This window comes from Arabidopsis thaliana, chromosome 5 (genome assembly GCF_000001735.4).
Source record: "Arabidopsis thaliana chromosome 5, partial sequence".
In the NCBI taxonomy this organism is placed as follows: Eukaryota; Viridiplantae; Streptophyta; class Magnoliopsida; order Brassicales; family Brassicaceae; genus Arabidopsis; species Arabidopsis thaliana.
The window spans coordinates 21,953,530-21,973,804 of record NC_003076.8 but is presented as its reverse complement, the minus strand read 5'-3'; the positions used below and the strand labels follow the sequence as shown (position 1 = coordinate 21,973,804).

Here is a 20,275-nt window from a genome sequence, read left to right as displayed (position 1 = left end):
AAGACCATATATAACTATAGTGTATATATTTGTACAGACTAAAATGCAGATAATCATAATGAGGTTTTTCTCCGACTATACTGATTTATTTATCACTGTTACGTTATTTGAACTATAAACTTGCATATATGTAATCGAAATATATTATTATATTTTCTCTTTTTAAATATCTATTATATAAGTGATGTAATTGTGAAAATATAATAAGAGATGAAAATACAAAAAGATCGCAATTTTGACATTCGTTCACAATTTTGCAACGTCATCAAGAGAATATTCATTCAGCTAGTTTAGTTTCATTTGATTCAGTAAACATATCCCATCACAAATTTATTAATTTCTGTAGCTTAATTTGGAATTAGTGTAGATAGTAACATTTGGCTCATAAAATTAATAAAGATGGCGTACGTTACAAATCTCCATTATTTAACTTCTTTGAAGGTTCAAACTTCAAAGTCTTAATTACCAATTACTCCGTTATATATCAACTTGTGGCTACTTCAGTCATATTTTAATAAGTAGAAAATTAATAAACTTAAAGCAATTTTTACTGATCAAGTTGCCTTCTTCTTCTTTTTTTTCGGACGTGATCAAGGACTTCAAATGTCAAGAAGTTAATCGAAATACTAATGTTAACAAATTCAATAACTCATTTTCGAAATCGAATTCGAGACTCCGATAACCCTCATCTGTGATTTGTGAACAAATGCTCGCAAGTTTTCATTGACCATAAAGCAAAATAGAGGTCTAGTTATGAAATTACAGATCAAGATCATAGCCTTTAACAAATGTTAAAGTACTATAAAAACACAAATCACATGGAAACAAAAAAAGATCTAGTAAACTTATTAGTTCTTCAAAACTATCAACCATCTCTATATATAAAAATTAGATACAGATTCTACAAAGCTCTATACGATTCAAGAAAACGTGATTCAAGACGACGAGACACTCAGTAAAAATCTCAGTCGCTTCTCATCGACTAGATCATAGAAGGGAGCTAGGATCTGAAGTCAAAAACTGAATAAATCAGCCAAAATAAAAAAGTTGGCAAATCAGAAATCAACTAGATGAGAAGAGAAATCAGGAATCATCGACGTCGTTGAAGAAGGTGAAGGAAGGAGAAAACCACCGATCCTTACGGCGTTTCTATCTCCGGTACGCCGTGGAAGAATCCCGGCGGTGAGTTTAGCTAGAGCTGCCGTGTACTCTACTAGTAGCTCAGTAAGAATCACCACTGAGATCATTATAGAATTGGTTCTTGAAATTTTCTTGACTCTTAAGAAAATTTCTGATTTGTTTTTAAAGAAAGATCTAAGCGATGAAGATTTGAGTAGTGTGAGAATGTGAGAGACTTCTTTGTCAATATATAGACGACCATTTAACACTTCAATAATCAATACTATAATATGTATATTTTTTCTTTACATTATTATATATCTTTTGTTTTTTTATCTCTCCTTTTTTAAAAATTACCCGCTTCTCACGCACAGTGTACATTAGATGTAAAAGTATTAAAAAAAGATCAGGTTGGATTTCTTAATTTCCACAAATAATCATCATCAAAAGCTACATTTCTAGCAATAAATAAATGGTCGGTCCTGTAGTTGATACTTCATCATTGATCTTCAAATTTAGCCGAAAATATTTTGGTTTAAAAAAAAAATATATATATATAACCAGACAGATGTATACAGGGGAAGCTATAAATTATACGTAGTATATAACTGGATTCATCAGAGTTTGTTGTTTTGCATTCATATACATAGCTTTAGTATCCATTATTTGTTTAGGACTGTACATAGTACATGCATATCAATAATTTAATGTCTTTTCAACAAAAAAAAAACAGCGTTTTCTTATTTATAATCAATATGTATATATAACTGGGAAAATATAACTTTTTATCGAAACCAAAACCTTCTCTAGGATATGTAAAACATAAGCTTTTTGTCATTAAAACTTTTTCTAATAACCAAAGTGAATCCCTTTGTATCTATATGCCAAACTTATCGACCATATATTTTTGTTGGATTACCAACCAAAGGATTTAAGAGCTCAATGATCGATCGTTATATGATTAAAAGTTAACGATGGACCAGATTTTTTTTGTAGTTGTATTATTGTATATGAACATCAAATATTATATGTCGATTCTTGTTGGGGATAATATTGAATAGTAATTAATGGCTTATTTAATGGTGTGTATATAACTTGCCACGTTCACATGTTGCCCTGATATAATGTTACATCATCAGATTCATTACATTTAATTAATAGGTGTTTAATCAGCCGAAAATTGAGATGAGTTCTGAATTGTGAGTCTAATAATTTAGATTTTTGTAATAGAAAAGATAGTGGGTGGTTAGAGATGTTAACTTAGAACACTTTAAAAACAAAGTAAGAAGAAGAACTTGACCGCAATTATAAGGTCCCTAATCAAATGTTTATTTATTTTGGTTTTTTCTTTTGCAGAAAATCAAAGAGCGGACTTGCAAATTACAAAATTTGATACTAGATATCTTTGAAATCACATACACGATGGGAGATATTATCAATTGGATAGCGAGGGGGTCCATGTCTTCCTACTATATGGTAATATGGTTATGATTGCCATTCCCTTTCCGCCTCTTAAATTAGTAGCATTTTTCTATATACCTTTTTTTTACTATATACCCATTCCACTTAGAAATTTTACGTATTTATATTTTGTTTTCTCAACGACCGGATTCAGTCCGCAAATCTATAATTACCATAAACTGTAACTTATATCTAGCACATCCGATATGTTTATACATTCGTAAAAGAACCGATCGATAAGAGCATCATAGAATCAACCATAAAGACAGTAGATACATTCTCAATAGGTCAGTACATAGAAAATTTTAAGTGGAAATGATCAACATAAGCTTTTGATAAATGTTGGGTAAAATAGCATTTGAAAAGTAATTGTGTAATGCGTTTTTTCTTCTTTTATTACATATATGGCCCATTGGCTCTCTTTTTTTAACCCTTTGTGAATAGGGGAAATCGAATTGCAGCTCTTGAGATACCGATACAGGGGATTGAATATGTTACTTGGTCGATGTAGTGATTAATTTAAACGAAATATTTTCAAGTTATCAATTTCCTTTTTTTTTTTTTTTTTTAATATATATATACTCACAATCCAGTCTATTGACAACTAGACGTTCACACCTTGGGGAAAATAAATATTATATGTAGTATATTTTCTTTTCGGAGCTTTGTGTGACCTCGAATATTATAAATGAAATAAATCTCTAAGTCAATTCCATGTATTCAACGTAAAAAAAATCGAAAAGTGGCTAATAAAACATAATTTGCCTTCTATAATAAAGTAACAAAGTCTGTGTCCTTTAATGACTTATTTGAGAGTTACAGCGATTAAACGACTAATCCAAGAAGGTTACATATATTAAAAACTGTAAAAAAGTTGTATGATCAGACACCCTTAACATTTACTCTCGATACTTTTAAAAATAAATCTATTATTTATTATACATTATAGAATTTTTTAAGCTTCTTAATACATGTAAATTGACATGATTGGATAAAAAAAACATTCAATAACGCCTTAATTAGTAGCTTCTCTTTCAGTATGTGTAAACTGCAACGATACATAAACTTTTTTGGGTCCAAATATTAAATTACAAGAAGAATAATATCGGGAAATAGTATTATTTATATTACGTATGTTGATTTTGTTGGGGGTTTAATTTACGATATAACTCACCGTAACCAATAATGGAGAGTCTATATATGTATTATGTACGTGTCTACATACTACATGCATACATGCATGTTCTATAGAAAGATATGATGAAGATTTTTCTCAACCTCCCTCCATAATTAAAGAATGTGTGGACTTTCTTGTTTGGCCATTTAAAAGTTTTAGTTTCGAGAAATTCTTAGTGTTAATAAATTGACATATCCAACGAGAGTCACGTGATCCAAGAGTTTATCGAACGACGTGATTGATTAACTTGTTTCAGAAGTAATTGAAGGTCTTCTTCAATGTTTTGAAACCCGACCCGTACGATGAACTGGACTACATTTTAGGTTACTGGGTCATCGGGTCAACCGGGTTGGACAACGGGTTAATTAGTTAAAATTTATTTAATAAATTTAATATTTAAAAAAATTTTAGAGTATTTTATAAAAAATTTTTTTAGTATTTATAAATATAAAACAAAAATAATCATATCATATTTAATCAAATATAAAATTATATTATGTTTAACAAAATATAAAATCATTTATACCCAAATATACATATATATATAGAAAAAATCAAACAATAAATAAAGTGGTTAAAAATTTGAAATCCAACTAAATGTCTAACACCGTAACAAATATATTAGGAGATCATCAATGACAGAAATAAATTAATAAAACATCGTGAATTCAAACAACTAATCTCGGTTGTCTCTCTCACCATTCGATTCAATTTTAAGGCGGTATTGTAAAGTCTTCACCAAAATCTAAAACATCAAATGAATTTAAAAACTGAAAAAACTTTTAAAAATAATTGAATAAAGTCTAAAATCCCATATTTTATTGTAAAATCAAGAGAACTTTTTAAAACCCACACCCGGCCGGTTCAACCGGTTCACCGGGTCACGGGTTAATTGCGAGTTTTTGTGGTTTTTTTCGTTGGGTTTTAATACTAAACCCAAACCGAAAAAGTGTTCGGGTCACGGGTTAACCGGTCGGACCGGACGGTTCGGGTCGGGCGTGAAAACACTAGTCTTCTTCATGGCTTTCCAAGGGAGAGAAGAGCTTATCACGAGTGACAAATTAGGTTTAGTATAAAAATTCTCTAAATAATCAAAATAACTTTTTCTTCAGAAATCGCATGCAAAATTAATAGGATACGGAAAATATCAATAGATTTGAAAACCGACCTTTTTCTTTTTGCCATTGTTGTTGATATAACATGTCTATATTTTCTAATTTACATGATTAAATAAAATGTTTTCATGTTTGTATGAAATTGAAAATTTCATATTTTAAATCACATTTAACTAGCAACGAAAAGTTTAAAATTTATCTCAATTGGATTTCTTTTGGACCATAATCGACTTGTTTAGGTGAGTGTATTGAAACAACTTTAACCTTTTCTTACCGAATTATTCACGATTTTATTAGCTATTATGTTTTTATTATTATCTAGTACAAATTATGGTTCATCAATGGATTATATGAGCCAATAATTTTCCAAAAAGAAATAGTAGTAATCATATTCTATAATCTATACTATAATATAGATCCAGAAGATGAAGTGCCTGTTGTTGAGCTCGATTATCGTGTTACTTGGATTTAGGCATTTAGCCATTTTAGGGACAGATGTGTCATCACTTTTTGTCTTTTGGTTTAGATCAAATTTATTAAAACTAATCTCTTTATCTCCTAATTGCCTTTTCTCTCTTGAGAGTCATGTGACACATTCATCTTTATCTTGTCTAGTTTTTGTTTTTTAGGAAAAAGGCAAATTAAAATTTATAAAAATACAAAAGATAACTTTTATTTTGCTTAGTTTTATAGAGACTGAATGCTGCTTTTTTGCTTTTCTACTGACTAAGATGCTGCCTATGTTTTATCATTGATTGGTGTTTGCTTTATCAAAATAGACAAAAACAAAATTTTTAAAAATACACAAAATGTGTTTGTGTCTGTAGTCATTATGATAAGTTCAAATGTCATTTCATTTACTAATTAGTTTCATAAAAATTCACCAGATTTTTTTTTGTCGATATCTCGAAACTAAACGACATCGTTTTTGGTGTCTCAGACTCAGACATCTGCACCTACCATATGAGACAGAGACCCATTACTTACAATTTTTATAATATACAACTTGATTTCTTGAAGTTGTAAAAATTGCATTTTATAAAAACAATAGCATTTACTTGTGAAGGCAATTAACTAAGCTTTTGTTTAGTAACTTTCTCAATCTCCAGACTTAGTTTGATTCTGATGCTCTTGTAGATACATTTCAGCTAAGGCAGCAAACGTTGCTGATCCAATGGGAAGCACATTCTCGTCGAGGAAGAAATAAGGCGAATGAACCGAACGCACAGAACCGATTTCTTCGTTTCTTATACCGATTCCTATGTAGTAACCGGGTATTTTTTGTTGATAGAAAGCAAAATCCTCACCCGCCATTACCTTGTTAGCCGGTTTCACCTTCTCGGGTCCAAGCAAGAGTTTCAAAACCTTTTCAGTGAATTCGTGTAGCTTGTGATCGTTCACTGTTGCTGGATACATAGGATGATCGTCTTCATGCATATCTATATCCGCTTTGCATCTTTGTACTTCAGCTTGTCCTTCAACCACCTGTCATCAACAATAAAGGTTAGCTCAAGGTTGAATGAAGATCAAACTGAAGATTAGATTACATTTGAACATTAGTGATTGTATATCATGGAAAGAGAGCTTGTGGATATATAAATGGTTTGTTGTCCCATGAAAGATTTACTAGAACAGAGTAACAAGAGATCCAGGTATTAGAACAGATACAATAAATTACTTCAAGGTTAAAATTGATCATCAGGGTTTAGATGAGATAAGATTCATAAGATATTGAAAACCAAATTTCGGTTTCTTCTCTGCATCGAATACTTAAGGTTGTTTTGAAACACGTGTACATACCTCTTTCAACCGCTTTATCAACCAGTTGATGCCATTGGTTGTAAGACTCCTCAAAGTTCCCCCAAATTCTACATATGCCGGAATCACATCAAACTCAGAACCGCCACTTTTCATAAATGTAACAGAGAGCACCTAAATCCAAAAACAGGATCTTTTAGCGTCAGAAGACTAAGGGAGATCTATATTATGCATAAACGACCGTTATCGATTGGAATAGTATAGAACATACATGGCTTAAGAGAGGATCTACTTCTCTGGAGATAATAAGTTGCAATGCTAAGATGGTAGATGATGCAGCCAACACCGGATCAACACAAGAATAGGTCTCCGAAGAAGCGGGTGATTTACCACTCATTCTTACACTGAAAATGCTTGTGGATGCCAAAGCAGGACCCGAGATTGTTGCTAATTCTCCTGTAGGTAAGCCAGTATGAACATGCATCCCAAATATTGCTTCAGAATCACCCAAAGCACCTTCTTTTATCATATGAAAAGCACCTGCACCACCTTCTTCTGCTGGTTGAAAAAGAAGCCTCACTGTTCCCTAAGCAAAGAGTAATCTTTTCATTCACAAAAAAAAATTCTCAAGTCATAAAAAAGACTAAACCTTTCGTACATTCTCCAACTACAACTACAACATTCTCCAAATCAAACCAAAACAATGAAAGATTTATACTTTTGTACATAAAGACAAAACAAGATTCATCCTTTTTGCTTTTGCTAAGCTAATCCCACAAATTCAAAACACATTTACTTCACCCAAAACTTACATTGAGCATACGTTTGCGTTTGCTAAGCAATTTAGCAGCACCAAGGAGCATAGTGGTATGAGAATCATGACCACAAGCATGCATTTTTCCATCGATTTTGCTCTTATGATCCCACTCAACAAGTTCCTGAAAAATCGAAGCAAATCAATCTACAGAAGAAATTAACAAACAATCAAAGAGAGAGAGAGAGAAGTCGAGTTTACTTGTAAGGGAAGAGCATCCATATCAGCACGGAGAGCAACAACCGGAGGATAACCGGATCCGATTTGAGCTACGATCCCGGTTTTCGCAACCGGGTAAGAATAAGAAACCCCTAATTCATCAAGCTCGCGACGAATCAGAGCACTTGTTTTATGTAACTCGAAAAGGAGTTCTGGGTTTTCATGGATTTGTCTTCTTACAGACACTAACCATTCTTTATCACCTAAAGCTTCTGTTAGATATTGATTTGGATACTCTTGATCTCCTCCATTGACGGAACTAGCGATAACAAAGAGAAGAAGAAGAGCTACGATTGAGGAATTAGCCATGTCAAATTTGAAGTCAACGGAACCCTAAAAAGCTATGATCGGAAAATTGACTTTGTTGACACTTGGTTATATTCTAAGTGAAGAAGCTGACCTTGAAGCTCGAAACTTGTTCCGTTTTTGTGGTTTTCTTATTAATTTCCGAAATATTTTATTCCTTTTTTGGCGGCATTACTTTTTTAAAGATTAATATTATTTTGTTTTTGTATCATTTTATATCTAAACATATCTCTATGAAAGTCTCTGGAGTTGATGAAATTGCAAAAACAGAAATGAAAAAAGAGTTGCAAAAAGCTGCTTCTTAAATCTCTACTACGACATTATTTTGTACATGAAGCTAATATATTTAGTTTACATGTTTTTGTACACAGTAAAAATTTATAGACCTATGTCCCCCTTTCTCTCTTCTTCCCACCCAACGCAGGAACCGCAACGTGAGAGCGGTCAAGCCGATCCAATGGAGAGACAGAGCGAAGTTTCTCTGTAAGGGGACACCAAAACTCAGAGGTCTCTTAAAAATGGAAGAAGCTAAAGTTTGTTTGGTGAGTGTGTTTTGTCATGAAACCAATTGAGAGCAAGGCATTCTTATGGGTGAGAATACAACAGTGAGTCTCGCGTGATCTGATAGAGAGTAATTTTCTGGCCACATTCCTTTTTCAACTTCAGGAGGAAACAAAACTGCGTTTTTGACACTGAATCCAACGGTTTGTTCTTGGTTACCTTTTGCTTCTCCGTCCTCTGCATCTCTTTGTTCTGACCAGGTTTGGTTCCATATTCTTTGCTGCAATGGATTACATAAGCAATTGAGAAACTTGTGTGTAGTTTCAAGAACAAGAACAAGGGTTTTCGATTCTATGTCTAGATGTTCACGGGCGATTATGTTCAGCTATTGTAACTCTTAAGTTCTACTAAAAACTACCTTATCATGAACAATTCCTTGTAATCTAGAGAGGGGGAGTCTAATGAAGAAACATTACCTGAAACTCCTTATAATCTAGAAGACCGTTTCCATCAATGTCAGCTTGAGTCCACAAATCTTTGATCTCTTTTGTCGTGAGTCCATTACAGTGACCTGTTAGATTGAGCTGTATAGAGAAAGAGTATGAAATTAAGAAAGAGAAAACTCTGTAAACATTAAGCTGAGTAAGGCAGTCATAGGAATATGATTAACTGCGTTACAGATTCTACATACCTGCCGAAGAGTCTCACAGAAGCCCATGAATGTAATGTGGTCACCATCATTGTCAGTTTTTAGAAAAGCAAAAGCATCTTCAGCTGTTAGTGAAGCTCTTCTCAGTAGATACTGCATATCAAAATGTTCTGATGTTACAAGCAGGAACCAGAAAACAATTCCGTTTCCATAAATAATTTAGACAAGAATTGTAAAGGAAGAGACATTTTTCTTGGTATACTATTAAGTTAATGTTGAACCAGTTCAAAGATCAACAAGTAAATCACTTTTGGATAAAAAAGACAGTGAAATTCATTCAGAGATGAAAACTTGTGATAAGACACAATTGAGGAGAGTCTCACCCTGAACATGCCAAAGACTGCCTCGCTCCAACTTGTTTTTAGCAGCTTTCTATACCGATTTGGATTTAAAAGCCATATGAAATCGACAGCGCATATGTTACCCCGATGATTCCGGTGGCTTACCCACTGTTAAACCAAAGATAACAACAACAGTTTCAGAATCCCGATCGCCTATTCAAAACATCGAAAAAATCTACAGCATACCCAAAAGTATTCGCCATATGAAGAAAGACAGTGACCTTGTGAGCATCTGAGTCTGTGTACCGATGAGCAGTATCGTAAGACGACACAAAACCCTGTGACCTGAGAAACTTGTAGACATGTCCTCGCTTACTTCCGTTCCAATCTCTGCCACAGACACAAACATAGGAGCTTATAGTACTGTAATCATCACATCTAACCCATGGAAAAGTAAAATCCAAACAAGATAGTTACCCGCAAAGAATAATAGGCATGGGACTGAGATTAACTTCCTTCTGGTAAGATTCTACATACTGAAGAATCTTATATACCTATCAAAACAAAATCTTTGTTTAGAAATATGCAAAATCATCACAATAATAGTGGAGTTAGTCTAAGATTTAAAACAGAACTCTACCTGCTGCAATCTTACTATGGACAATGTTGAATCATGAGGAAACAACAAATGAGTATTCACAATCAAAACTTCTTGATGAGCATCATACTGAGAGTAAGGAGGAACTAATTCTACATGTAGCAACTGAGCAACTCGATCACCACAATCATTAAAAAGCAAATCCCTCGAGTTCACAACTCTAAAATAGTCCTTATGAACAGCCGTAAGCAAACCTATGAAATACAATGAATGGTTAAAAGAATGAACAAACACAAACATCAAAAAACCAAAAAGAAGAAGATTCACAGAAATGTTTATATATACCATCACCACGATTATTAGTACGACCAAGCTTGTAACTTAGATAACCAGCGTCTCCAAGTCTCTTCTCGTACAAATTAACAAGCTCTTCATTGCCTACCCAAAACTCCTAAAAATCAAAATCATCAGAACACATAACCAAAAAAACATAAAAACAAAAAGTCTTCACAGAGGAATTTCGTCGAACACCTGTAAACATATGATTGAAGATCTCTCATACAATAACCAATCAATGATTCGATGATTCCTTCCAAGCCAATACGCTCGATTATCACTTTCACGAAGACTTTGATCCTACATTTCCAAAATAAAATCAAAATCCTCAAAAAAAAACACAAAATTCAAATTCAAGAAATTGATGATGGAGAGGAACCTTGTGAGAGAGACGTTTATAGATCGGAGCAAGGATATTGAAAGTAGTACAAGAAATACAAGGTTGCTGATGCTGATCTCTAATGGAAGACGAGATTGCATAGCTTCCTATTTTTGATATCCTCCCCTTCATTATCTCTAAACCGCCGGCGAATAATCGGAAAAATACAAAAATCTCCGGCGGTGAAAATCAAAAAAAGGAGAAAACAAAAAGTTCACGAAGAAGATGAAGAAGACGATTCTCTAAGAAACGTCGTGACCGCTCTTTCGAATTAATTGAAACCCGAATTTCTTTTAACCCAAAATTAGAAACTAAATAGCGATTAAATTTGAGGCTTAGGCTATTTTAGTTGTTCTCTCTGTTAAAGCTTCTTCCTTCATGAACATTTATATATATACGTGCTTGTGCATGTAGTGAATGTGTGTTTATGGTGGTGAAGCACTTTGTATTAGGAATATAAATATTTTATTTCCTGAATTTGTTCGTTACATTTTTAAAAAGGGGTTGATAAATATTGTTTTTAATGGTAATGAATATTTTGCTTTCGCGTAACGCACGATTCGATGGGCGGGTGGGTCCATGTTTTTATTCCTTTCGGCCATCTCTTCATGAAATTGAGATACGATTTGTTGTAATAGTAAAGTTTTTATTTTAGTTTATTGTTATCTTTTTGTGAAAAGGAAAAAACAATGCATGGACATAATTATGCGTTGTAGACGTTGTTGTCGAGATCTTTGTTTAAGTAATTTGTTTTGATTGATGACGGTTTTTTTGTGCCGGTTTATATAGTTGAAGTTTTCGGATTAAAAACAGTTTCTTTGTTATAGGATTAAAGAAGTTGCAACAGATTAGTGACGGGTTAAGAGACAGTGACACAGTCACTAAGCTTTTCATTTGTTAGTCTTTTTTTCTTCTTCTTAAATTGTGTTAAGACGAGTATTGAACACTTATGTTCCATAATGAAATGAAATGATATATTGTATATATGCTTTGCAAATAATGGAAAACTACCTTAAACGGTAGTTTTTCTCTTTTTTCTAATATTGTTTTACCAATTTATTAACCATATGTTGATTATTCTTAAACTAATCATTTATGAATTATGATGCATGTACGTGTTCTACAAGTCTTAGCTTAATGATCTAGTTACGTTTCAAGCACGTAATACTAAACACACACTTTATTCGCCCGGGTTATGAAATGATTTTGCTGAGATAAAAATGACTCAATTTCAGAATCTTACATTAGATATATATTTGGTAAAAGTATATATAAGTTATCTCTCTTCTTCATTTTAGTGATATTTTAATAATTTATTTTGTTTTATTTTAAGTGATGTTTTCAAGTTTGATACAAAAATATATTCTTATGTCCTTTGATAAGACTAAATTTGAGGTTAAAAAAGAGAGAGAGAGAGATAAGGATTGTCGAATTTGTTGATTGTGCAATTTGGCCGAAAGCTTTCATAAAGCGACATGGAAATCAAAAGACACCTCTAGTTGTCTTTGTTCCTTCATAATCTCCACGAGTCGATTTTATTTCCCCTTTTTTCCGAATAAAAATATTCTAATAACGAAATAAAACATATCTAACTTTAGATTTTTGTGTGCTTCTAATTAAGCATAATTTGTTCCAAATTTTATATACCACGTGAATCTTACTTATATCTCATATTCTCATTTCATACAAGTGATTTGATTGTCTATAAAGTATACCATTTACAAACAAATATGATCATATTTCGAATGCTAGTTAAATATACTTACATTGAATCTTCTGACTTAGATTTCAGCGTACAAAGACGAAAAAATGGTTAAGAGTTACGTGTTTTCAAAGTTTTAAGACCAAAATATTCTTAATTATTTCTCGTTCTCTTTGGCGGCTATTCTTATTCAGTTAATCTCATAATTATTAGTAGAAAATTAGTAAAGTTATTATTATTGTTTTCATTACAGTAAGAAGAAAGATTATATGACAGACTAGCTTAACCAGCTGAAACTAAATGCAATAACGTTTTCTATAATTGTGTCCTCAAAGTACTCAGTTACGTAAGTCCACTAATTATTTGGGCCAGTAGAGAATATCGTAGTTTCTGAATGCAAGGAGCAAAAGTAGCAACACATCAATCTCAGTACTTGGGTATAAGTCTTTTTTTTGTATTAGTGGGTATCAGTCTTTTATAGGTCACTCTTGTGGACCTTTAGTTTAGAGTCTGATCAAAATAAAAAAACCACTTTAAAACTAAAAATAAACATGGTGACAATTGACATATCAGAAAATGGTAGCCTATCATCCAAAACAAATTTGTACTTTGGTTTGTGAAATGTTCCAATCAAATTGATCATGGTTGGGGAAACTTTATAATTGTCCACAAAACCATCATTCTTATTCTAACCTTAATGACTCATTTCTAAGAAACGTTTAACGAATGGTATAACAGGATTTTTCATTTGTAACTAAATACTGAACAAACTCTGGTTCGATTCTAGATCAACTAAAAACGACCGAAACAAAATTTGATGAAGGAGAAAAAACCGGCATGAATCACACAACAAACAGAGACATACAAGAACCACAAAGTAATCGTCTAGAGATAAATACATAATCGAGGGATAATAAATTATGTACATGATCTGCAGAACAAGTCCACATTGCTCTCTGCGTTTAGGACAAAGAATCTACGGATTCGACTTGTTGCCGAGCAAGGTACTTCTCTCTTCTCTCCTTCTGATAGATGACACAAACTTTGGTGAATATATGGGAGAAAGAAGGAACAACAATAAACGGACCAAAGATCTTATAATTATATGTTACCCATTCGTCTATGACAAGACCCTCCCCGACAACTCGAGGCCCTGTCTCTGGGGGAGGCTTCTTTCTTGCTTCAACTGCAGCTTCAGCTTCATCCAATTGACGTTTCAGTTTCTCCAATGCCTGATTCATTACATCGTAATTCTCCTTATGAAATGTTCAAACTATAGAATTTAGACTGTATGTGGTCTTATCAGCATGAATAGCTTACAGCACTTGGGCGGTCCGCATCAATAAAAATGACCCGAAGAACCTGCTCCACTGCTACTTGATCCTTTTGCTCATCAAACTGCACAATAAACACCCAAAAATGCATCATCGATGGACTTATGCCTAAGAATCTCTGAGACAGAGAGGGCTTATTGATACGATTGATGTATCAAGAAGAATGTGAATGAGAGAAAGCAAAAGAAGACACGTTCAAGTGAGGAGGCACGTGAGAAGAAACTTGCTTGAAGAAGAAGATATTTTTAGGATCTAAAAATATCTTGAACAAACTCAGTTCGAGTATAAATAATGGCTCTGAATGTTTAGAGAGGTTTATGTTGATAGTTGTTGAATGGTATGAGAGACTTAAGAGCAGAGCTAGTGATGTGCTAGTCTCTCTCGTATGGTGTATTGAGAGCTGAGCTAGTGATGTGCTAGTCTCTCTCTTGTATGGTGTGTTAGTGTGTGCCAGTTTGGTTAAGGAATCGGAGGTAACGATATTGAAAACCTAACACTTATCCTTTTAAAACCTATCTATCAATTGCAATGTTTCAGCCTATAAGAGTCATATTTCTAAGATTGAATAAAATTGCTTCCAACATTGGACTTGTAAGTAAACTAATAAGAATTAGAAAGGAGCGACATAACATACCAACTCAGGCACATACTCTACTCCTGGTTTAACTTTCAGGCTCATAATCTTAAACTTAACCTTGCTCTTCTGATTCAACGGCTGCTTTTCATTGTTCTCTGGATGTTCCACAAACTTGAACACTGCACTTAAACATATACATACAAGAAGCAATACTCAGAGGCTGTATAAACTAGTTAGGGTACACAAAACCAAAGAAGACATCATTCTTTTCCAGAATCTCATTACCAGTAGCAAAAACACTCTCTCCTGGAGCCAAAACACCTCCGGGAGGACGCATATAACAACTCTTAGGTGCCGTTGTTTGGAACTAAACAAGAAGATACAGAGTGACATAGATGAATAAGTACATACTAAAGTCAACAAAGAGTCAACTTCTCTGCAATTTCTTAACTAGTTCTCAAATAAGTATCAGAAATGCGAGAATCAATAGCCAAAATTGATGTGAATGATACACATAACTCCATTACCTTAAATGCAGTATGAGATTTGCTAGTGTTCTTAAGCTTTATTGCGCTGCGAACTTGTTTTCCAGGTTCATCTGAAACAAACACAAATCCACAAATTCTAACTTCGTTCTCTAACAATGGAAATCCAAATCAATCACTTCCAGAGAGCCTATGTTAATCACTTCGATTCTCTAATCAGAATCCATAACCAAATCAATCAATTTCCAGAGAACTATGACTATTTCTGAATCAAGCTAAATCGACGGCAGAAACTTAAATAAAGAAGACGTACAAGGGAAATACAGATAACTAGAAGGATCTAGTCGGAGACGACGGCGAGCTGGAAGAAGTGATCTGGCGACGGAAGACATAGTCAACGGAGGCTTAGAGACGGCGGAAATATCTGTATTCCGATTTCCATGGCGGCTACGGTAGTTTTGGTTTGGATTCTGTGTTGAAGATGAAGAAGTGGTGCTTCTCCTCTGCCAAAACGGACATAGCCTGAAGAGGTTCTTCTTCTTCTCCACACTCGGATTCTGACGGTCACCTATTGGCATCGGAAATAATCAATTTTCCGGTGACCGGATGATACTTTCCCGAGTTTCGAATAATCTTTTGTTTCTCTAGGAAGAGAGACAAATTGGTGTGAATTTCAAAGGAGGACGACGAAGAATCGACAAAAAATGGCGTTTTGTTTTGGCGTTTTACTTCTGCGTCTGCGAGAGGGTCACGTGTTTTTCTTTAAAATCGGATTTAGATGAATTTATAAATTTTAGTAGTTTATAAGTTTTCTGTTAAGTCCGTGTGAAAACGTGTTTTGACAAATAAAAGTCCAATGGATGTTTCTTTCGGGGTTGGAATTTATATAATGGAATTGAAAATCAGTGATTATTGGTTAGTTGGTTTGGTTGGTCGTGAATTTATCTTTGGATTCTTTCTTGTCTTTGCATTTGGTTGGTAGGCTTATATATATCACATCTCAACACAAGTCATCATGTAAACTTTTGGATTTGTTCAAAAGTGTTTTTTGGTATATGGATTTTTTTTCTTTTTTTCTACGCATATAAATATCATTATTAGGTTTTACAGACTTGCTAAATATTGGAGATAAGTAGTACTAGTGGGCTGCGTTTGTATATTGGGCTTAGCCGACTTAGAACTTACTTGGTCGGTAAGTCTCGTCTAGGGTTTTGGGGTTAAGTCATGTGTACAAATACGTTGTACAGCCGTTCATTGTAAAGCAAGCAATTGAATAACAATCACTTTCTTTTCTTACACTAAACCTAAACAATTGAAGTTTTGGCAAAAATCAAAATTAAAGCAAAGAATTCAGTAAAATCTGAGAGAAGCTTTTGGTAGAATTTAACGCAGCCAAAGTGTCATTAATTTGCGGAAATGACCGTTCTTCTTTCTCGATGTGATGATGTTTCTGATGTCGCGGTCAATGCATATTCTTGATATTCAGAACAATGATGTTCTTGATGTCGCGAATTTTATGCATGTATGTTATTACTAATAATAGAATAATTATGCGAATTTAAAGATTTGAAATCAATCACATAACGTTATACTCAGTATTAAAAATGTCAGTTTATATGGTGTTTGTATTGATATTCCTTGAAACTTCACGTCAAAACTAGTTTGAATTCTTCTTCGAATTGTATTAAAAACAGTTTTAAACATATTAAAAAAAAAAAAAAAAAGAGTTTGTAACTGAGGAAGTTTGGGCTTTAAAAGTCCATACATCATTTTGGCCTGGGGACAAAACATTTTATACAATCTTTCCTTTCAAGCCAGACTCAAACATGATTGTGTGACTAATTGTGCGTCTACAGATTTTGGATTCGTAAATTTCGTTATGTTCGTAAAATAACTGTAATTATGGTAACTAACTAACGTTCGAACATAACTTTCTTTCCCTTCTAAATTACCAAAATGTTGAACACATTTTAAAAAGGGAAAGTAAGATTGTTAAACTCATCTAGAAACGGAAGCTTTAATGTAATAAGATTCTTCAAATCATATGATTTTATATTACTGTATGTTATATGAACCAATGCAAGATCTTACAAAAACATATGTTACCATTTTCCCAAGGAGGAAACACATGTGACATACTTATCTTATAATTAACACATGTCGTAACCTTATTATTAGACAACATAACACAGGTTTATTCATCAAGTCTTAGGGTTTTTATTAGCCTATACAAATTCGTGATAAGCAAGAAAAACAAAAACCTCTGTTTGACTCTTCCCCAAGTTTTTTTTTAAAACCTCTTCTTCAAGTAAATTTTGATTATTATATAAGTCAACCGATTAAACTATAGTTCAAAAAAAAAAAGATTTAAGAGGTTTTTCTCTGGATTTCCTCTTCTCCACGTTCTCAGAGTTAGTTACACAGCTTTCAACGATGAATCAGCTCGCGCTTTCAAGATCCGGTTACACCGCCGCCGTGAGGTTTCTCCCTATGCTTTCCGCAGCTGTTCCGAAGATCTTATCATCTCTCGCCGCCGCATCCACCGTCCGCAACTTCAGCTCTACCGGAAGTCCTCTCACCAGGTCTTTTTTTAAGCTTTACGATTTCGTAAATACATTCTGTGAAATTTGAACGGATTTGACTTCAGATTTTGTATAGGAAGCTTACGATTGATTTCGTTTTGTTTTGTAGCTACCAAATCAATAAACCTTCGCCGTCAAAATCCTTCACTTCCAGGCTTCTCCACCAATCCTCCTCCGCCGGTACTCCTCCGCAACAACTTTTCGGCGCCCGTAGCTTCTCATCTCCCAGCAGTGATTTCAACAGGTATTTTAGTTTTCGTTAAACGCATTTTGAAATTTCGATTTGACTTCAGATTTTTTTAGTAGAAACCTTATGGATTTGATCGGTTAGGCTTAAACGGATCTTCGCTGAAATTATTTTTTTGTAGCTACCACATTAATCCGCCGTCTAACTGGGGAATCCGAATCGTGCCGGAGAGGAAAGCTTGTGTGATTGAGCGGTTTGGTAAATTCCACACGACTTTGCCGGCGGGGATTCACTTCCTTGTTCCGTTTGTGGATCGTATCGCTTATGTTCATTCTCTAAAGGAAGAAGCGATTCCTATTGGTAATCAGACTGCGATTACAAAGGATAACGTTAGCATCCACATCGATGGTGTTCTCTACGTTAAGGTTATTATCTTCGTTTCAGATTCCAGTTTTGTATACAGTTTCCTGTTTGCTTTTGTTGATATGTCATTGTCTTGAAATTTTTTTGCAGATTGTGGATCCTAAGTTGGCTTCTTATGGCGTTGAGAATCCGATCTATGCTGTTATGCAGTTGGCTCAGACTACAATGCGTAGTGAGCTCGGTAAAATTACTCTTGACAAGACTTTTGAGGAACGGGACACTCTCAATGAGAAGATTGTGGTATGTTCTCTCTCTCTATGGCTTGAGTTTCGTTTCATTTTGAAAACTGGGATTCTTTGATGTTCATGGTCAGTGATGTTAATGTGAAATTTGTAGTTCAGATTGTTTAATTGTGTTGTTCATTTCACGATAGCTGGCTATATAAGTTTTGTTAGATAAGAGTATTGTAGTGTATGTGTTGTGGAATGTATTATGCTTTTGTAGTGTATGTGTTGGATATTGGAAGTATCTGAACATTTTGAAATGGACATGTTCTTGCAGGAAGCCATCAATGTTGCTGCAAAAGATTGGGGTCTTCAGTGCCTTCGTTATGAGATCAGTGAGTTATTTTTCTGTTGACTCTTTGCTGGTGTTAGCTAGATACCCTTTTGGCCTTGTATCTAATACATGTATATCCAGGGGATATCATGCCTCCTAATGGAGTGAGAGTTGCTATGGAAATGCAAGCTGAAGCTGAACGTAAAAAGAGAGCCCAGATTCTTGAGTCTGAAGGTAAAATTGCTTGAAAGTATATGTTCTGGGATTGAACTATGTGCTTGCTACAGCTCATTTCGTTCAGATTCTTGGCTCAATTTGATTCTCATAATCTGCTGTACTGACTTTAACAGGAGAACGTCAAGCCCATATCAATAGAGCTGATGGTAAGAAAAGTTCTGTAATCTTGGAATCAGAAGCTGCAATGATGGACCAAGTCAATCGTGCACAAGGTTAGTATTTAGTAAGCATTTAAGATTGAAAAACATGAAATCATCATAATAAGATGTGGAGCCATTCGTCTGTTAACCTCATATCATAACTGACTCAGTATGTTTCACCATAACATTTTTATGTATTTGTTCTGTTGCTATCCAGGTGAGGCTGAAGCAATATTAGCTAGAGCACAAGCAACAGCCAAGGGACTGGCCATGGTATCTCAATCCCTCAAGGAAGCTGGTGGAGAGGAGGTGATTTCCTGAATTATGAGATCAATGAATTAACTATTACTTAGGCGTTAATACTGTTTTATCAAATTTGGATGTGTTAGTGCTACTTAACCCTTCACATGTGAATGCAATGAATGATTCCCTCTAGATGCTGCATAAAGATTTGAGTTGTTTATTGGAATTGCAAATGTTGACTCTTTAAGTTTATTTGTTTTTGCTTTCCAAAAGAGAACCTCATATGCTTAATGGTGGTGTGATATGCAGGCTGCGAGTTTGAGAGTTGCGGAGCAATACATTCAAGCTTTTGGCAAAATTGCTAAGGAGGTAAACACATCATTTACTTGATCCCATTTACTTTTCTAATCTCGTCCTTCCTTGGGATTTATCTAATAGAGTTGTATTTTTTTGTTCTTGTTAGGGTACAACAATGCTGCTTCCGAGTAATGTCGACAATCCTGCTAGCATGATCGCTCAAGCTTTAGGAATGTACAAAGGGTTGTCAACAAAGGTCCCAACAGTGGTTTCAGGGAAACTTCTGGAGTAGAATCCTCTACTAACGTGGTTGTTGCCAAACTTGAATAGAAGCTATAATGTAGCTGAACCTAGGGAACAACTATTCTTTTGATTTGTCCAGGCTTTTTAGCCATTTTCAGTTTGTTTATTTCTTCATATGAGAAACAGTTATCTTACCATATAACCATTTTGCAAACTAGAAAACAGATCTAATCTCAAATTTCTGACAGAGTTTTTGCACCAGATTTGGTCTTCTAAGTGTTGGCTCTTGTTATCTTTATATCAATATCCAAATTTTGTTATGTTTGCTTTTGCTATTTTGTTGCTATTGTCTTGAATCGAATTGGCACAGAAAGAGTATCTGGCTAAAACCAAAAACGCAAGAGCGGTTGAGAATAAGGTTTGGTTGTTCTCCTGATGAATAGGTCGTTGACAGAGAAGAGCCTTAAAGAACCTAAGGTGACATGAAATTTTTAGCCCTTTTCCTGAAATAGCTTTGTGTTGTGTTGTGTTGGTACGAACCACTATATATATCT

At 34.2% G+C, this 20,275-nt stretch overlaps 5 protein-coding genes and 1 non-coding gene across 9 annotated transcripts; 2 read left to right on the top strand and 4 right to left on the bottom strand.

The window, feature by feature from the left end:
- Positions 1–363: 363 nt before the first annotated feature.
- On the bottom strand, positions 364–1,361 carry AT5G54145 (uncharacterized protein). The gene has a single exon (NM_148129.2). It carries the CDS (start codon positions 1,245–1,247, stop codon positions 1,056–1,058), a length of 192 nt encoding a protein of 63 aa, NP_680434.1. The 5' UTR covers positions 1,248–1,361; the 3' UTR covers positions 364–1,055.
- Positions 1,362–5,743: 4,382 nt separating this feature from the next.
- Positions 5,744–8,138, bottom strand: ILL3 (IAA-leucine-resistant (ILR1)-like 3). Its single transcript, NM_124794.3, has 5 exons — positions 7,646–8,138; positions 7,443–7,568; positions 6,902–7,216; positions 6,673–6,804; positions 5,744–6,357 (listed from the first exon to the last, which is right to left on the bottom strand). The coding sequence occupies exons 1-5, from the start codon at positions 7,970–7,972 to the stop codon at positions 5,971–5,973; spliced, it is 1,287 nt and encodes a 428-aa protein (NP_200225.1). The 5' UTR covers positions 7,973–8,138; the 3' UTR covers positions 5,744–5,970.
- Positions 8,139–8,181: 43 nt separating this feature from the next.
- AT5G54130 (Calcium-binding endonuclease/exonuclease/phosphatase family) lies at positions 8,182–11,235 on the bottom strand. Of its 3 annotated transcripts, none has more exons than NM_001085285.2 (10): positions 10,774–11,235; positions 10,590–10,694; positions 10,404–10,509; positions 10,101–10,312; positions 9,938–10,014; positions 9,742–9,850; positions 9,503–9,628; positions 9,162–9,272; positions 8,947–9,054; positions 8,182–8,750 (listed from the first exon to the last, which is right to left on the bottom strand). In NM_001085285.2, the coding sequence occupies exons 1-10, from the start codon at positions 10,903–10,905 to the stop codon at positions 8,526–8,528; spliced, it is 1,311 nt and encodes a 436-aa protein (NP_001078754.1). In that variant the 5' UTR covers positions 10,906–11,235; the 3' UTR covers positions 8,182–8,525. The 3 variants fall into 3 exon arrangements, with proteins under 3 accessions (NP_001078754.1, NP_001119433.1, NP_001119432.1); NM_001125961.1 differs by having other exon boundaries at positions 8,286–8,750; positions 8,947–9,041; positions 10,774–11,205; NM_001125960.1 differs by having other exon boundaries at positions 8,286–8,750; positions 8,947–9,041; positions 10,410–10,509; positions 10,774–11,205.
- Positions 11,236–13,170: 1,935 nt separating this feature from the next.
- On the bottom strand, positions 13,171–15,746 carry MAMI (membrane-associated mannitol-induced). Of its 2 annotated transcripts, NM_124791.3 has the most exons (7): positions 15,185–15,746; positions 14,914–14,984; positions 14,672–14,753; positions 14,444–14,565; positions 13,796–13,873; positions 13,588–13,707; positions 13,172–13,500 (listed from the first exon to the last, which is right to left on the bottom strand). In NM_124791.3, the coding sequence occupies exons 1-7, from the start codon at positions 15,447–15,449 to the stop codon at positions 13,438–13,440; spliced, it is 801 nt and encodes a 266-aa protein (NP_568804.1). In that variant the 5' UTR covers positions 15,450–15,746; the 3' UTR covers positions 13,172–13,437. The 2 variants fall into 2 exon arrangements, with proteins under 2 accessions (NP_001331145.1, NP_568804.1); NM_001345079.1 differs by having other exon boundaries at positions 13,171–13,500; positions 13,796–14,565; positions 15,185–15,729.
- Positions 15,747–16,738: 992 nt separating this feature from the next.
- U5.11 lies at positions 16,739–16,781 on the top strand. Its single transcript, NR_143058.1, has one exon. It is a non-coding gene; the product is annotated as an other RNA (small nuclear RNA).
- Positions 16,782–17,224: 443 nt separating this feature from the next.
- AT5G54100 (SPFH/Band 7/PHB domain-containing membrane-associated protein family) lies at positions 17,225–20,105 on the top strand. Its single transcript, NM_124790.4, has 10 exons — positions 17,225–17,453; positions 17,563–17,697; positions 17,822–18,065; positions 18,154–18,303; positions 18,565–18,622; positions 18,703–18,795; positions 18,912–19,010; positions 19,156–19,247; positions 19,491–19,550; positions 19,645–20,105. Exons 1-10 carry the CDS (start codon positions 17,305–17,307, stop codon positions 19,768–19,770), a joined length of 1,206 nt encoding a protein of 401 aa, NP_200221.1. The 5' UTR covers positions 17,225–17,304; the 3' UTR covers positions 19,771–20,105.
- Positions 20,106–20,275: the final 170 nt, after the last annotated feature.

What these genes read in the sequence shown, in the direction of transcription:
- AT5G54145 (NM_148129.2), bottom strand. Translation starts at nt 1,247, where the DNA reads ATGATCTCAGTGGTGATTCTTACTGAGCTACTAGTAGAGTACACGGCA.
- ILL3 (NM_124794.3), bottom strand. Translation starts at nt 7,972, where the DNA reads ATGGCTAATTCCTCAATCGTAGCTCTTCTTCTTCTCTTTGTTATCGCT. An exon ending in TGGATGCTCTTCCCTTACAA is followed by an intron (nt 7,569 to 7,645) that starts GTAAACTCGACT and finishes TCGATTTTTCAG; the next exon opens with GAACTTGTTGAGTGGGATCA. An exon ending in TGATAAAGCGGTTGAAAGAG is followed by an intron (nt 6,358 to 6,672) that starts GTATGTACACGT and finishes TGTTGATGACAG; the next exon opens with GTGGTTGAAGGACAAGCTGA.
- AT5G54130 (NM_001085285.2), bottom strand. Translation starts at nt 10,905, where the DNA reads ATGAAGGGGAGGATATCAAAAATAGGAAGCTATGCAATCTCGTCTTCC. An exon ending in CAGTCTTTGGCATGTTCAGG is followed by an intron (nt 9,273 to 9,502) that starts GTGAGACTCTCC and finishes TTTGATATGCAG; the next exon opens with TATCTACTGAGAAGAGCTTC. An exon ending in TCTGTGAGACTCTTCGGCAG is followed by an intron (nt 9,055 to 9,161) that starts GTATGTAGAATC and finishes TTCTCTATACAG; the next exon opens with CTCAATCTAACAGGTCACTG.
- MAMI (NM_124791.3), bottom strand. Translation starts at nt 15,449, where the DNA reads ATGCCAATAGGTGACCGTCAGAATCCGAGTGTGGAGAAGAAGAAGAAC. An exon ending in TAGAGTATGTGCCTGAGTTG is followed by an intron (nt 13,874 to 14,443) that starts GTATGTTATGTC and finishes TTTATTGTGCAG; the next exon opens with TTTGATGAGCAAAAGGATCA. An exon ending in ATGCGGACCGCCCAAGTGCT is followed by an intron (nt 13,708 to 13,795) that starts GTAAGCTATTCA and finishes GTAATGAATCAG; the next exon opens with GCATTGGAGAAACTGAAACG.
- AT5G54100 (NM_124790.4), top strand. Translation starts at nt 17,305, where the DNA reads ATGAATCAGCTCGCGCTTTCAAGATCCGGTTACACCGCCGCCGTGAGG. An exon ending in GTGCCTTCGTTATGAGATCA is followed by an intron (nt 18,623 to 18,702) that starts GTGAGTTATTTT and finishes ATGTATATCCAG; the next exon opens with GGGATATCATGCCTCCTAAT. An exon ending in TTGGCAAAATTGCTAAGGAG is followed by an intron (nt 19,551 to 19,644) that starts GTAAACACATCA and finishes TGTTCTTGTTAG; the next exon opens with GGTACAACAATGCTGCTTCC.